This window comes from Monodon monoceros, unplaced genomic scaffold (assembly GCF_005190385.1).
Source record: "Monodon monoceros isolate NGI ecotype Baffin Bay Population unplaced genomic scaffold, NGI_Narwhal_1 Super_Scaffold_2, whole genome shotgun sequence".
Taxonomy (NCBI): Eukaryota; Metazoa; Chordata; class Mammalia; order Artiodactyla; family Monodontidae; genus Monodon; species Monodon monoceros.
Window position 1 is genome coordinate 73097203 of NW_021703776.1, and position 15090 is coordinate 73112292.

The following is a 15090-nucleotide window of genomic DNA, read 5'->3' on the forward strand; positions in this document are numbered from 1 at the left end:
CACAGAATGCATATCAAAGGAAGTTGAATCCAGTTTAAAAATATTTATAAAAGTGATTTTATCATAATGATAACTAATAGCTAAGGATGTACGTGACAAGCTTCTAAGTGATTTTTAGGTATATCATTTCATTTGACCAAAACTCCATATGGTAGAAACTATTATCCCTATTTTATGGATAAAATATTTTGAGAAGCTAAGACCTAAAAGGTATAAAACATTGTGCAAGAACTGCTTCAAAATTTCTAAAATGGGTAAGTCACAATCCTTGAAGTGGAGGGTTTTCCAACTATTAGGGAACATAAAATAAGTACTGAAATAATATAACAAGTCAAATTGTGTTACATAGGCAGAGAGAAACATGAAGTGCTCTGGGCTAAGGGGAGGGGAGATCAAACAAGGAGCAGGTTAGTTTGTGAATAAGTTCATATATAATGTTTAGCACAAACACAGCGATATATGTGCTTTCAGACCCAGAATGCATTAATGAAAAGTTAGAAGTTGTGTCTGTCCTTTTTCAACATTGATTATCTGTGTTCTTACACATTTTCTTTACCCCTCTAGCCACACCTATTGACCTGCATTAACGTCATCACCAAAGAATACAATTTCATCTCCATGTGGCTGTGGTTTGGTCCCTAAAATAAACTGGTACCATATCTGACCAGTTTCATCCATGTGGCAGGCAGCCACTAATTCTTCCCACATTGTTCCAGATTTTGTAATAGAGCATAGTTTTCTTTGTTCCAAAATCTGTAACCATGATACATTCAAATTATATTTTAAATAATGAATCTAAATACAAACTAGATTGAGCTTTGCCTGTGAATTTCAAGAAGATAAAGTTAACTAGAGTGAACAGATATTCACTGTTTATTGTGCACATAAACTCCATGTTAAGCCATGTGGAACCCATGTTAAGCCCAGTCTCAAGTTACCTGAGACTGAGTATGTTACCAAGTCATGTGTCATCCAGCTCAATGGATTCCCCCCCGCCCCTGCCCCATATTGCTCTAATAGCATTTTGGAATTAACTGCTTTATTCCTTATTCATCTGTGCTTATCTAAATGCTATTCATTATTACACACCCATCTTAAAATTCAACCTCAATAAAATATTTGCAGATTTTTATAACCAGATATGGGAACTTTCTCTTAATCACCCTATTTTATTCTATCTACTCCCTTTAACGAATTTATCATATTTAGTTATGTATGTACTAGGTTATCTTGAGGCAAGAATTATGTTTAAGAAATCTTAACAATAATCCCTGAAGCCTTGAATATAGTGATTTGTATCTACTAAGTGCTCAATACATATGTGAGGGCTTCAGTTGAAGCAAATATTAGATAGGTACTCTTCAGTCAAAGCCATCTAATGGCAAATCAATTCTTATTAAATTTTATAGGCAAAGTATGACTGTGATCTTTCATAATAATAATTTATCTACATAAAAATTCTATTTTGTATAGATGGATATATTTTTCTTTGTAAAATTTAAGAATTTTTTATTAATGTAATCTTTCACAAAATTATTAATGATTAAATTATTTGTAATATAATTTTATTGACTTTAACAGTAATTTTATTCAACATAGTTACTATAAGATCACATGAAAAATTTAAGGCCAAGATTTTATTAAAACAAATTTTTTTTATTGACGTATAGTTGGTTTACAATATTGTGTTAGTTTCAAGTATACAGCAAAGTGATATAGATATATATATATTTTTTCAGTTCTTTTCCATTATAGGTTATTACAAGATATTGAATATAGTTCCCTGTAAGGCCAAGGTATTAATCTCAAATTTCACTGCCTTTGGTTCCATCTTTTATAAAAACAAACAAAAGCAAAAAAAACCCCTCTACAGTATATAAATGAATATTTAAGTACAATGTTGTTCCCATTTTGGATTAGAAAAAATAGTTACTCCTCTCTAGATACTGTAAAATAAAATAAGAAGAGGCATGCCAGTGTAATATTTGTTGTAAAGAGAAATATTTATAAATCTGAGAAGACACTGAGTTAGATGAACATAAAATAATTTTCATTACCTTAACTTAAAAATGCGTGCATAGTTACCTAATTCCTCAGCTGTATTGTAACATTACTTGTAAATATATTTGTCTATTGTTCATTGACAACATCTGACTTCCCATTTTCCTTTTAGACTTTGAAGCTGTCAAGCCGTGTTCTAGATAAAATAAGTATTGGACAACTTGTTAGTCTCCTTTCCAACAACCTGAACAAATTTGATGAAGTATGTACCTACTGATTTAATCTTTTATGCATCTTTATTATAACTCATACAACCCCAAAGGTTTTCTGGGTCAGATAACAGTAATAAGCGGTTAAGTCATAAGCATCCCTATCTTCCCTATTTCTGAAAACTGAGAAGGCTAAGTTGTGTAGCAGAGTGCCATTTTGGGGTCTCACGGAACCGCCCAACTCAAGGGCACCTCAGCTTGCTTTGTATTTATGAGGTTTTTTTAAAATTTAGTCCCTATCAGACCTTGTTTCCTTTTAATACTTTAAATCAGTTATTTACTTTGGCTGAGTATGATACTCTGAGCAATTCTTGTTCAGTGCTGTCTTCTGTCACAATAAAATTCAAGGTCCTTGAGGACAGATTGTTTTATTTACCTTTGTATTTCTAGTATTTTACATGATATCAAACCCTTAGCAGGTGCTAAATAAATTACTGTTGAATTGAGCATGCATGTATTCTGAATATATTGTCAGGTGATAGAGTTGTACAGTTGTGTAGATTGAACTTCTGAAGAGTCTTTTGTTCTCTCATGTTCTGTGTCATGGCTCTTGCTTTATCCACACAGAAGTAAGTTATTTAAAATAAATTCTTCAATCACCATGCAATTCCACTGGAAAAAGATCACAGTGACTTGAAGTTTGTTTGGGGGGAAATCCTATGCATAGAATGTTTAAGCACATTGCTACGTGTTCCATGTGGTGAATACCTAGATTTTAGTGTGTTCAGAACGATGAAGTGTTTGATTGTATGAGCTCACTGTGCTTGATTTCTTTCTTCTTTGATTGTTTTTCCTTTGTTTTGGGCATGGAGGAAAAAACGTCAGTGGTTTTCACTGTGATTTTATTTTTCAGGGGCTTGCACTGGCACATTTCGTGTGGATTGCTCCTTTGCAAGTGACGCTGCTGATGGGGCTGCTCTGGGAGTTGTTACAGGCCTGCGCCTTCTGTGGACTTGCTTTTCTCATAGTCCTTGCCCTTTTTCAAGCCGGATTAGGGAAAATGATGATGAAGTACAGGTAGCGCTCTTATTTACATAGTTTGAAAGGGTTTTAAATTAGGTTTTCCAAAAGCCCACTCTAATAAAACCAGAACTTCTCTATGCACTGAACTGAGATCTCCTTGCTAGGCGTCACAAAAAAGGAACTATTTTCATGACATAAATAATACTTTCTATATCAAGGGGACATGTTTTTGCTTGTTAGTCTATAGAATTTCTTTATAAATATGTTACCATCCAGTTCACTTTTTGCACATCAGAGATTTAGGTACAATGGATAAAACATTTATGTGAATGGGAGGGAATACATATATTTTGGGGAGAGTTTATAGGCTTTTTCTACCCTGGTTCATGAATCATCACACCACAGCCTTAGTTGTTTTTTATTACAGAATGAATCGGTGACACCAGTCACTGCTTATGAAAGAGGACTTCTAGTGTGCCAGCTAGAGTATGATAGAAAGTGTACAAATTTTGGAGTCAAATAGCTCTTAGTTTGAATCCCAGATTGCATGCTTACTAGTTACATGACCTGTGTCAAGCTGCTTCAGCCACTGTGTTTCTGGGTTTTTTTGTCTTTAAAATGGAGGTAATCACCTCTGTTAGGTTGTCAGAAGGATTAGGCATAATGTATGACATGCATCTAATACAGTGTCTGGCACATGGGAGGCATTTACTAAATGACAGTTACTATTTTTGTTACTATATATTTGATAATAAAATAAACATTCGTTTAATAAAAGAAATGTGGCTTTTCTTAAAAGCTTGGGCAGTTCTTAGTGGACATTTTGACTTGTTTTTACTAAGTATTTGATTGGTGGATGGATTATTTACAGAGATCAGAGAGCTGGAAAGATTAATGAAAGACTGGTGATCACGTCAGAAATGATTGAAAATATCCAGTCGGTTAAGGCCTACTGCTGGGAAGAAGCAATGGAAAAAATAATTGAAAACCTAAGACAGTAAGTCATTCTGATAATTTCAGTATCAATTGAATTAGCCAATTAAGGTTTAACATGTTAAAAATGAGTATGTCTTGGGCTTCCCTGGTGGCGCAGTGGTTGAGAGTCCGCCTGCCGATGCAGGGGACACGGGTTCGTGCCCCGGTCTGGGAAGATCCCACATGCCGCAGAGCGGCTGGGCCCGTGAGCCATGGCCGCTGAGCCTGCGCTTCCAGAGCCTGTGCTCTGCAACGGGCGAGGCCACGACAGTGAGAGGCCCGCGTACCTCAAAAAAAAAATAATAATAAAATAAATAAATAAAAATGAGTATGTCAGAGTGGACTTCAGCTCATATTTGAAATTTCTGACAACCAAACAGTTGTTATAAGTTATATCAGTATTCATGTGTTAGTGGCTTAATGTCATTTTCATGGGGCTATCGTTTTACATAGGTGATTAAGTATGCTATTTTGCGCTACAAGGGTATGTATCCCTTATGAAAGAATTGCCTATATGTGCTTATAGCTGCTTAATATACTTATTGACTAAAATAATGATCATGATTCTAGAGACTGATTGAAACCTTAAATGGAACTGCTAGAGTAATAAGGATATGATTCTGAACCAAATAAATGATTCTCTAGTATTATAGCTTCCTTAATTTGTATGTTATGGCTCATGAAAAACAAACAAAAAACAAACCCTTCTGTTTGTTTAAAATATGTTTGTTCTTCCTTAACTTAAGAGTAATACAGGGTAATATCTATACATTGTGTTTCTATAAACCCTCCACTTGAGAAATCAGTTCAATGAAAGCCGCCACCTGAAGTAGAATCAGTACTTGGCAACCGTCTACATATCTGGTCTTGTTTTACCTCAGATAACCTTTCTCTCACTGATTAGTAAAGATTATAGCCAGGAAAAAAGTACAGCACAGACTGAGAGATACTGTTACTGAGAAAATTTTGGACAAAATATAAACTAGGGCATATCTATAGCTGTGACCATTTTTCTTCAGTCAAGTTCCATGTTCTACAAATTGCAATCCAAAAAAAAAAAGGCTCTTTGAGATTCAGTGGGCATAGATCTTCTGTTAAAGGGCAAATAATTTCAAGATGAATTAGCTCATGAGAGTTTCTTGGGGAAAAAAGGTACTAAAGGGAAGAGTCGCATTTTGGATGCTGTGAATATGGGTTATTCAGGATATCAGGCTGCTGATTCCAGTAGGCAGTGGTAACTGAGCTGCAGGTGTGTGATTGGAACAACAAAAGAAATGCTGAAATGTTAAGTCCTTTGCGGTGTAAATAGAAAGAGTAAAAGCATATTTATTGCCCAAACATAATTGGTCGCCTGTTTTTATTATGCCTTTCAAGACAAATCCAGGAAAGAAATTATATTTTCTTTCCAGAAACATCCTTAAAGATCTTGTTTAGTTGGTTGAAGGTTTTTCTCATTAACGAGTGAGTTTTCCATCACACTTGCCCCTGGGTCACTCTTAAATGCCTATAGGCACAGGCATAACCAGAATGATGAGGAGATTATCAGAGAATTTGGTTTTCTCAAGCTTCAGGGTAAACTCCTGGTCAGATCATTCTAGGTGCTGACTTTTCTTGACTTTGGGTTTCTTTTCCCCTCTTCCTCAAAAGATAAAATCCATCCTTCCTATTCTGTATTTTTGTTTAACCAATTCTAATAGCAAATGTTTGGTTTTAACTTGCATAATCCGGTTCCTTAATCTGGCATGAAATTGTTACCTGAAAAGGCTGCAAAGTGCTGACGTAAATATGGGAAAGCAAGAATTGCTTCTACTCAAAAGAGCAAATAGAATGTTCTGGAAGAGATTGGCAGGATGCGCTGCAAAGGGATGACCTCAGCCTGGGCCACTGCTGCACTGGGCAAAAGGCTGTGTAACACTCCCTGAAAATCCACTTCTTTATTGCTCTCTGGTAATAAAGTCACTTTCAATTTTTTTTTATAAGGTAAAATATTTTTATGACTCATATAGTGTTAGTGATTTTATTATGGTGAGTACTGCTTTCTAGGTGATTCTTATATATGTTCTTTTTTTTTTTATTTTTAAGAAACTCCAAGTCTTTTATTTCACTCAGGAGCAATTATTTATTTTTATTTGTAAATGTCCATATCAGGGTATACAATTAAGCATTCTAATGATGTATTCTAATTAACAAGACTAAAGTCATAGGGAGATTGACTCAAGATGGCAGAGTAGAAGGACATGCTCTCATTCCCTTTTTTTTAATTTTTAAATTTTATTTTATTTATTTTTTTATACAACAGGTTCTTATTAGTCATCCATTTTATACACATCAGTGTATACATGTCAATACCAATCTCCCAATTAATCACACTCCCACACCCACCTCCACCCCCCATGGCTTTCCCGCCTTGGTGTCCATACGTTTGTTTTCTACATCTGTGCCTCAACTTTTGCCCTACAAACCGGTTCATCTGTACCATTCTTCTACATTCCACATATATGTGTTCATATACGATATTTGTTTTTCTCTTTCTGACTTACTTCACCCTGTATGACAATATCTAGATCCATCCACGTCTCAACAAATGACCCAATTTCGTTCCTTTTTATGGCTGAGTAATATTCCATTGTATATATGTACCACTTCTTCTTTATCCATTCGTGTGTTGATGGGCATTTAGGTTGCTTCCATGACCTGGCTATTGTAAATAGTGCTGCAATGAACATTGGGGTGCATGTGTCCTTTTGAATTATGGCTTTCTCTGAGTATATGCCCAGTAGTGGGATAGCTGGATCATATGGTAATTCTATTTTTAGATTTTTAAGGAACTGCCGTACTGTTCTCCACAGTGGCTGTATCAATTTACATTCCCACCAGTGCTGCAAGAGGGTTCCCTTTTCTCCACACCCTCTCCAGCATTTGTTGTTTGTAGATATTCTGATGATGCCCATTCTTACTGGTGTGAGGTGATACCTCATTGTAGTTTTGATTTGCATTTCTCTAATAATTAGTGATGGTGAGCAGTTTTTCATGTGCTTCTTGGCCATCTGTATGTCTTCTTTGGAGAAATGTCTATCTAGGTCTTCTGCCCATTTTTGGATTGGGTTGTTTGTTTTTTTAATATTGAGCTGCATGAGCTGTTTATATATTTTGGAGATTAATCCTTTGTCCGTTGATTTGTTTGCAAATATATTCTCCCATTCTGAGGGTTGTCTTTTTGTCTTGTTTATGGTTTTCTTTGCTGTGCAAAAGCATCTAAGTTTCATTAGGTCCCATTTATTTGTTTTTGTTTTTATTTCCATTACCCTAGGAGGTGGATCAAAAAAGATCTTGCTGTGATTTATGCCAAAGAGTGTTCTTCCTATGTTTTCCTCTAAGAGTTTTATAGTGTTCCATCTTACATTTAGGTCTCGATTCCATTTTGAGTTTATTTTTGTGTATGGTGTTAGGGAGTGTTCTAATTTCATTCCTTTACATGTAGCTGTCCAATTTCCCAGCACTACTTATTGAAGAGACTGTCTTTTCTCCACTATATATCCTTGCCTCCTTTGTCATAGATTAGTTGACCATACGTGCGTGGGTTTATCTCTGGGCTTTCTACCCTGTTCCATTGATCTATGTTTCTGTTTTTGTGCCAGTACCATATTGTCTTGATTACTGTAGCTTTATAGTATAGTCTGAAGTCAGGGAGTCTGATTCCTCCAGCTCCGTTTTTTTCCCTCAAGACTGCTTTGGCTATTCGGGGTCTTTTGTGTCTCCGTACAAATTTTAAGAGTTTTTGTTCTAGTTCCGTAAAAAGTGCCATTGGTAACTTGATAGGGATTGCATTGAATCTGTAGATTGCTTTGGATAGTATAGTCATTTTCACAATGTTGATTCTTCCAACCCAATAACATGGTATATCTCCCCATCTGTTGGTATCATCTTTAATTTCTTTCATCAGTGTCTTATAGTTTTCTGCGTACAGGTCTTTTGTCTCCCTAGGTAGGTTTATTCCTAGGTATTTTATTCTTTTTGTTGCAATGGTAAATGGGAGTGTTTTCTTAATTTCTCTTTCAGGTTTTTCATCATTAATGTATAGGAATGCAAGAGATTTCTGTGCATGAATTTTGTATCCTGCATCTTTACCAAATTCATTGTTTAGCTCTAGTAGTTTTCTGGTGGCATCTTTAGGATTCTCTATGTATAATATCATGTCATCTGCAAAGAGTGACAGTTTTACTTCTTCTTTTCCAATTTGGATTCCTTTTATTTCTTTTTATTCTCTGATTGCTGTGGCTAGGACTTCCAAAACTATGTTGAATAAGAGTGGTGAGAGTGGGCAACCTTGTCTTGTTCCTGATCTTAGTGGAAATGCTTTCAGTTTTTCACCATTGAGAATGATGTTGGCTGTGGGTTTGTCATATATGGCCTTTATTATGATGAGGTAGGTTCCGTCTATGCCCATTTCCTGGAGAATTATCATAAATGGGTGTTGAATTTTGTCAAAAGCTTTTTCTGCATCTATTGAGGTGATCATATGGTTTTTATTCTTCAATTTGTTAATATGGTGTACCACATTGATTGATTTGCGTATATTGAAGAATCCTTGCATCCCTGGGAAAAATCACGCTTGATCATGGTGTGTGATCCTTTTAATGTGTTGTTGGATTCTGTTTGCTAGTACTTTGTTGAGGATTTTTCCATCTATATTCATCAGTGATATTGGTCTGTAATTTTCTTTTCTTGTAGTATCTTTGTCTGGTTTTGGAATCGGGGTGATGGTGGCCTCATAGAATGAGTTTGGGAGTGTCCTTCCTCCATAATTTTTTGGAAGGGTTTCAGAAGGATGGGTGTTAGCTCTTTTCTAAATGTTTGATACAATTCACCTGTGAAGGCATCCGGTCCTGGGCTTTTGTTGGAAGATTTTTAGTCACAGTTTCAATTTCATTAGTTGTGATTGGTCTGTTCATATTTTCTATTTCTTCCTGGTTCAGTCTTGGAAAGTTATACCTTTCTAAGAATTTGTCCATTTCTTCCAGGTTGTCCATTTTATTGGCATAGAGTTGCTTGTAGTAGTCTCTTAGGATGCTTTGTATATCTGTGGTGTCTGTTGTAACTTCTCTTTTTTCATTTCTAATTTTTTTGATTTGAGTCCTCTCCCTCTTTTTCTTGATGATTCTGGCTAATGGTTTATCAATTTTGTTTATCTTCTCAAAGAACCAGCTTTTAGTTTTATTGATCTTTGCTATTGTCTTCTTTGTTTCTATTTCATTTATTTCTGCTCTGATCTTTAGATTTCCTTCCTTCTGCTAACTTTGGGTTTTGTTTGTTCTTCTTTCTCTAGTTCCTTTAGTGTAAGGTTAGATTGTTTATTTGAGATTTTTCTTGTTTCTTGAGGTAGGCTTGTATAGCTATAAACTTCCCTCTTAGAACTGCTTTTGCTGCATCCCATAGGTTTTGGATGGTTGTGTTTTCATTGTCCTTTGTCTCTAGGGATTTTCTGATTTCCTCTATGATTTCTTCAGTGATCTCTTGCTTATTTAGTAATATATTGTTTAGCCTCCATGTGTTTATGTTTTTTTCGGTTTTTTTCCCTGTCATTCATTTCTAATCTCATAGTGTTCTGGTCAAAAAAGATGCTTGATATGATTTCAATTTTCTTAAATTCACTGAGGCTTGATTTGTGACCCAGGATGTGATCTATCCTGGAGACTGTTCCATGCGCACCTGAGAAGAAAGTGTAATCTGCTGTTTTTGGATGGAATGTCCTATAAATATCAATTAAATCTATCTGTTCTATTGTGTCATTTAAAGCTTCTGTTTCCTTATTTATTTTCATTTTGGATGATCTGTCCATTGGTGTAAGTGAGGTATTAAAGTCCCCCATTATTATTGTGTTATTGTTGACTTCCTCTTTTATAGCTGTTAGTAGTTGCGTTATGTATTGAGGTGCTCCTATGTTGGGTGCATAAATGTTTACAATTGTTGTATCTTCTTCTTGGCGTGATCCCTTGATCATTATGTAGTGTCCTTCCTTGTCCCTTGTAATATTCTTTATTTTAAAGTCTATGTTATCTGATGTGAGGATTGCTACTGCAGCTTTCTTTTGATTTCCATTTGCATGGTATATCTTTTTCCATCCCCTCACTTTCAGTCTGTATGTGTCCCTAGGTCTGAAGTGGGTCTCTTGTAGACAGCATATATATGGGTCTTGTTTTTGTATCCATTCAGTGAGCCTGTGTCTTTTGGTTGGAGCATTTAATCCATTCACGTTTAAGGTAGTTATTGATATGTATGTTCCTATGACCATTTTCTTAATTGTTTTCATTTTTTTTTTTGTAGGTCCTTTTCTTCTCCTGTGTTTCCCACTTAGAGAAGTCCTTTAGCATTTGTTGTAGAGCTGGTTTGGTGGTGCTGAATTTTCTTAGCTTTTGCTTGTCTGTAAAGCTTGTGATGTCTCCATCGAATCTGAATGAGATCCTTGCTGGGTAGAGTAATCTTTGCTGTAGGTTCTTCCCTTTCATCACTTAAAGTATATCATGCCAGTCCCTTCTGGCTTGTAGAGTTTCTGCTGAGAAATCAGCTGTTAACCTTATGGGAGTTCCCTTGTATGTTACTTGTCATTTTTCCCTTGCTGCTTTCAGTAATTTTTCTTTGTCTTTAATTTTTGCCAATTTGATTACTATGTGTCTCAGCATGTTTCTCCTTGGGTTTATGCTGTATGGGACTCTCTGTGCTTTCTGGACTTGGGTGGCTATTTCCTTTCCCATGTTAGGGAATTTTTCGACTATAATCTCTTCAGATATTTTCTCTGGTCCTTTCTTTCTCTCTCTTCTCCTTCTTGGACCCCTATAATGCGAATGTGTTGTGTTTAATGTTGTCCCAGAGGTCTCTTAGGCTGTCTTCATTTCTTTTCATTCTTTTATCTTTATTCTGTTCCGCAGCAGTGAATTCCACCATTCTGTCTTCCAGGTCACTTATCCGTTCTTCTGCCTCAGTTATCCTGCTATTGATTCCTTCTAGTGTAGTTTTCATTTCAGTTATTGTATTGTTCATCTCTGTTTGTTTGTTCTTTAATTCTTCTAGGTCCTTGTGAAACATTTCTTGCATCTTCTCAATCTTTGCCTCCATTCTTTTTCCGAGGCCCTGGATCGTCTTCACTATCATTATTCTGAATTCTTTTTCTGGAAGGTTGCCTGTCTCCACTTCGTTTAGTTGTTTTTCTGCGGTTTTACCTTGTTCCTTCATCTGGTACATAGCCCTCTGCCTTTTCATCTTTTGTATCTTTCTATGAATGTAGTTTTTGTTCCACAGGCTGCAGGATTGTAGTTCTTTTTGCTTCTCCTGTCTGCCCTCTCAGTAAAAGTTTTAAGTATCACAAAATTGATTTGATTGTCAGCAGCAGATTGTTTGCTGAGTTTCAGTTTCTGCTAGTGTGGTAGGGTCTCCTGCAGAGGTGGGGGGTGGCTGTGTCTCACCGTGAGGACAAGCACACTGGTAGCAGAAGTTTTGGGAAGTACTCCTTCTCTTGTAGATGTTTCTGAGTCCATTATTCTTATAGTACCACTTCTTTCATTTTCCTCAACTGTTTATGATACACAACAATTTTGACAAATTTATTAACATTTTTTTAAACAGTATTTTCTAGCATTGAAAACATATAAGCCTAGCCAATAGTGTTCTTCTTTCTGTTGAAGATTAGCAACACACATGTAGATTCTAAGTGCAAGGCCCTGTGCTGTGCTCTCTTTTATCTTGGCAGCAATTCCACAAGGGAGATATTATGTTTCTCTGCTGTAGATGTGGATTCTATAGGATCAGAGGAAAGAGAAACTTGCTTAAGATGGCATAGCTATAACCAGGAGAGCTGAGAGTCACACCCCAGTGAGATTCCCAAGTCATAATCTGCCTTCAATACCAAATAATTAAAATAGGTAGGCTAGACCACATTAGACTGGGAGTCACAATGTAGATTGGGAACATTGAACTTCGTTTTCTTCATCAGAGGGCTCCGGATTACATTTTTTTCAGACTTAAAAAAAAAAGATTTCCTCTGAATTCTACAACTTGAGAATGAGAACTTTTCTGAGTTGTACAAGCATGTGGAACTAAATGCCGGGCGCAGCTATTGCTACTTCCCACCAACACTCTCTACTTGTCTGTTTTATCTTTGCTCTTTCCCTTGCAAGAGCTGAATAGGAGGATCACAAGTGACTCTAGTTTTGATGGTCCTGGAAGAGTAGGACGGAGGTTGAAGGCAGCATTGTCTTCTCTTCTCACCAGCCTCTGCACTCCCTGTTTTCTGCTTATTGGTGCATTTAAACCTCTTCTGCGTGTGTTAAAAAAATTGTTCACATTTGTAGTTCAGACTAAAGGATCAGAAGTATGATTGCAAATAATTATACTGAAAGGAGAGAGACAGGGAGGATGCAGCATCTACTCACTTATAATTTTTCAAAAATTACCTGTAACAGAATCACTTGGGTTCTTTTTTTTTAATTAATTAATTATTTATTTATTTACTTTTGGCTGTATCGGACCTTTGTTGCTGAGCGTGGGCTTTTCTCTGGTTGTGGCGAGCAGGGGCTACTACTCTCTTGCAGTGCACAGGCTTCTCATTGCGGTGGCTTCTTTTGTTGAGCATGGGCTCTAGGCACATGGGCTTCAGTAGTTGTGGCACATGGGCTCAGTAGTTGTGGCTTGCGGGCTCTAGAGCGCAGGCTCGGTAGTTGTGATGCACAGGCTTAGTTGCCCCACGGCATGTGGGATCTTCCCAGACCAGGGTTCGAACCCGTGTCCCCTGCATTGGCAGGTGGATTCTTAACTACTGCGCCATCAGGGAGGCCCCATTTGCAGATTCTGGAGGCCTACTGCAGACTCAGTCAGTTTCTCTGAGTGGTGGGCCTGAAACTCAGGTGATTTTTACTCATGCTAAGGCTTGAGAACCACTCCTCTATGGCTTATATGTTATTTTCAAGGTTCCCCAAAGTCCAGCTAGAACTTCTAAAATGTTAACAATCCGTTAGGGAATCCCAGAATTGTCTTGTTCCTTTATAAGTCATTATTCTCATATCCACACTTAATTACTTAAAACACCAACCAACCAACCAACAAACAAAAAATTATCAGTGTCATTAATCTTAAAAATTAATAAAGAAGTGAATAAAGATATAAAAATAATATAATAATCATAGTAATAATTATTAAGATTATTGTAATTTAAAAATAATATTTATAGGTATTATATGCAAGACACTGGTACATTCATTATGATCCATCTCCCTTTCAGATAAGGTAACTGAGGCCCAGAGAGGTTATATAACTTGCACAAGGTCACACAGCTCATGCAGGGTAGAACAAGGATCAGAACACAGAGAGAAAGATTTGAGAGTCTATGTTCAGATTTTTAATTCCAAGATGCCTGATATTTGAAAAGTAAATAAGCATCCCAAATCTTATTTATTTTTTTATAGAACAGAACTGAAACTGACCCGGAAGGCAGCCTATGTGAGATACTTCAATAGCTCAGCCTTCTTCTTCTCAGGGTTCTTTGTAGTGTTTTTATCTGTGTTTCCTTATGCACTGCTTAATGGAATCGGCCTTCGAAAAATATTCACAACCATCTCATTCTGCATCGTTCTGCGCATGGCAGTCACTCGGCAGTTCCCCTGGGCTGTACAAACTTGGTATGATTCTCTTGGAGCAATAAACAAAATACAGGTAATGTACCAAAATGGGGCATCATACACAATGAATTTAGAACAGTTTAGAACTTTTCTCATGAGCAAACTCTCTGGAGAGGTATTCTTGGCCTTGGGCCTGTTTGATGCACAGTATTTCCTCTCTTGATGTCTGTATGTGGTCTAATGAGCCCTTGTAATGAAAGCCTAGTGAAATAAAATGAAGACCTGTGAAATTCTCTTAAGTCAGAGAAATTGAAGAAAATATTGTTTCTGTATTCTGGAGATTTTTATTCAAGTAATCAATCAGTAGAGCAGTTCTAATGAACTTGGCAAATGTGCAAAATGCTGGTGGCAGATTCATCCGGAAGTTATAAGTTTTTCCAGCTAACACTAGGAGTGTTCACCTTAAACTTTTCCAAGTGTTTTTCTGGACTGTATGATGGATGACAGTGGCATTTTGTGATACATTAATTACCTTAAAATATCAGCAAGGTGATGTAGCTGATAATTTTGAAGAGAGGTTCTAAAGTCCTCAGGTAATGAGACTCAGTGCAAAGCTAACAGAATCAGCACCATAACCTTGGGTGTGGTTTTAATTTTTATAATTAATATACAGTTCAAAATGTTTTATTATACTTGTTTGATATCCATTTAAATATTTAACCAGAAAATAAATCATTGTGACATAAATTTTAAAAATGAGGGTGAAGGGTGAGCCACTTTTAGGTAGTTCTGCCATTATTTAGCCTAGGCCAGAGTTTGCAAATGGTGGCCCATGGACTTAATTTTGGCCCTTGACCTGTTTTATTTGACCTTTACATTCAAAAACAAAACAAAACAAAAAAACCTAAAACAATGCATTTGAATTAGTTGGCAGCATTTAAAAATTGTGTGCTGTCACATATACAACAAATCATGTCTTCAGCCTCTTTTGAAAATTTGAAGTATACCGTAAACTGGGTCCTCTTCCCTCACAAGCTGTGGCAGCTCCCCACTCAGAGAGGGTCTGCCCTCTCCAGTTCATCACAGTCTCTACTTAGCCACCTTCCTTAGTTTTATCATCTTGAAAATATGTGAGTCTGAGATCTGCAATTTAGACAAATTGGTGAATGTAGCTCAGAACCATGGCAGCTCTTGGACTAGTCTTATTTCTTCTGTTAGTCCATCACAGCCATGTGAGAGGTGGTGGGGAGACAGAGAAAGAGAGAGAGAAACAG

The 15090-nt window shown here is 36.6% G+C and overlaps 1 protein-coding gene across 1 annotated transcript in view; it reads left to right on the forward strand.

The window, feature by feature from the left end:
• The window catches only part of CFTR (CF transmembrane conductance regulator), a 195529-nt gene that overhangs the window by 50807 nt on the left and 129632 nt on the right, over nucleotides 1-15090 (forward strand). Inside the window, exons 5-8 of the mRNA XM_029234325.1 lie at nucleotides 2174-2263; nucleotides 3124-3287; nucleotides 4105-4230; nucleotides 13664-13910. Of these exons, the coding sequence (XP_029090158.1) occupies nucleotides 2174-2263; nucleotides 3124-3287; nucleotides 4105-4230; nucleotides 13664-13910 (627 nt within the window). The remainder of the gene's footprint in view (nucleotides 1-2173; nucleotides 2264-3123; nucleotides 3288-4104; nucleotides 4231-13663; nucleotides 13911-15090) is intronic.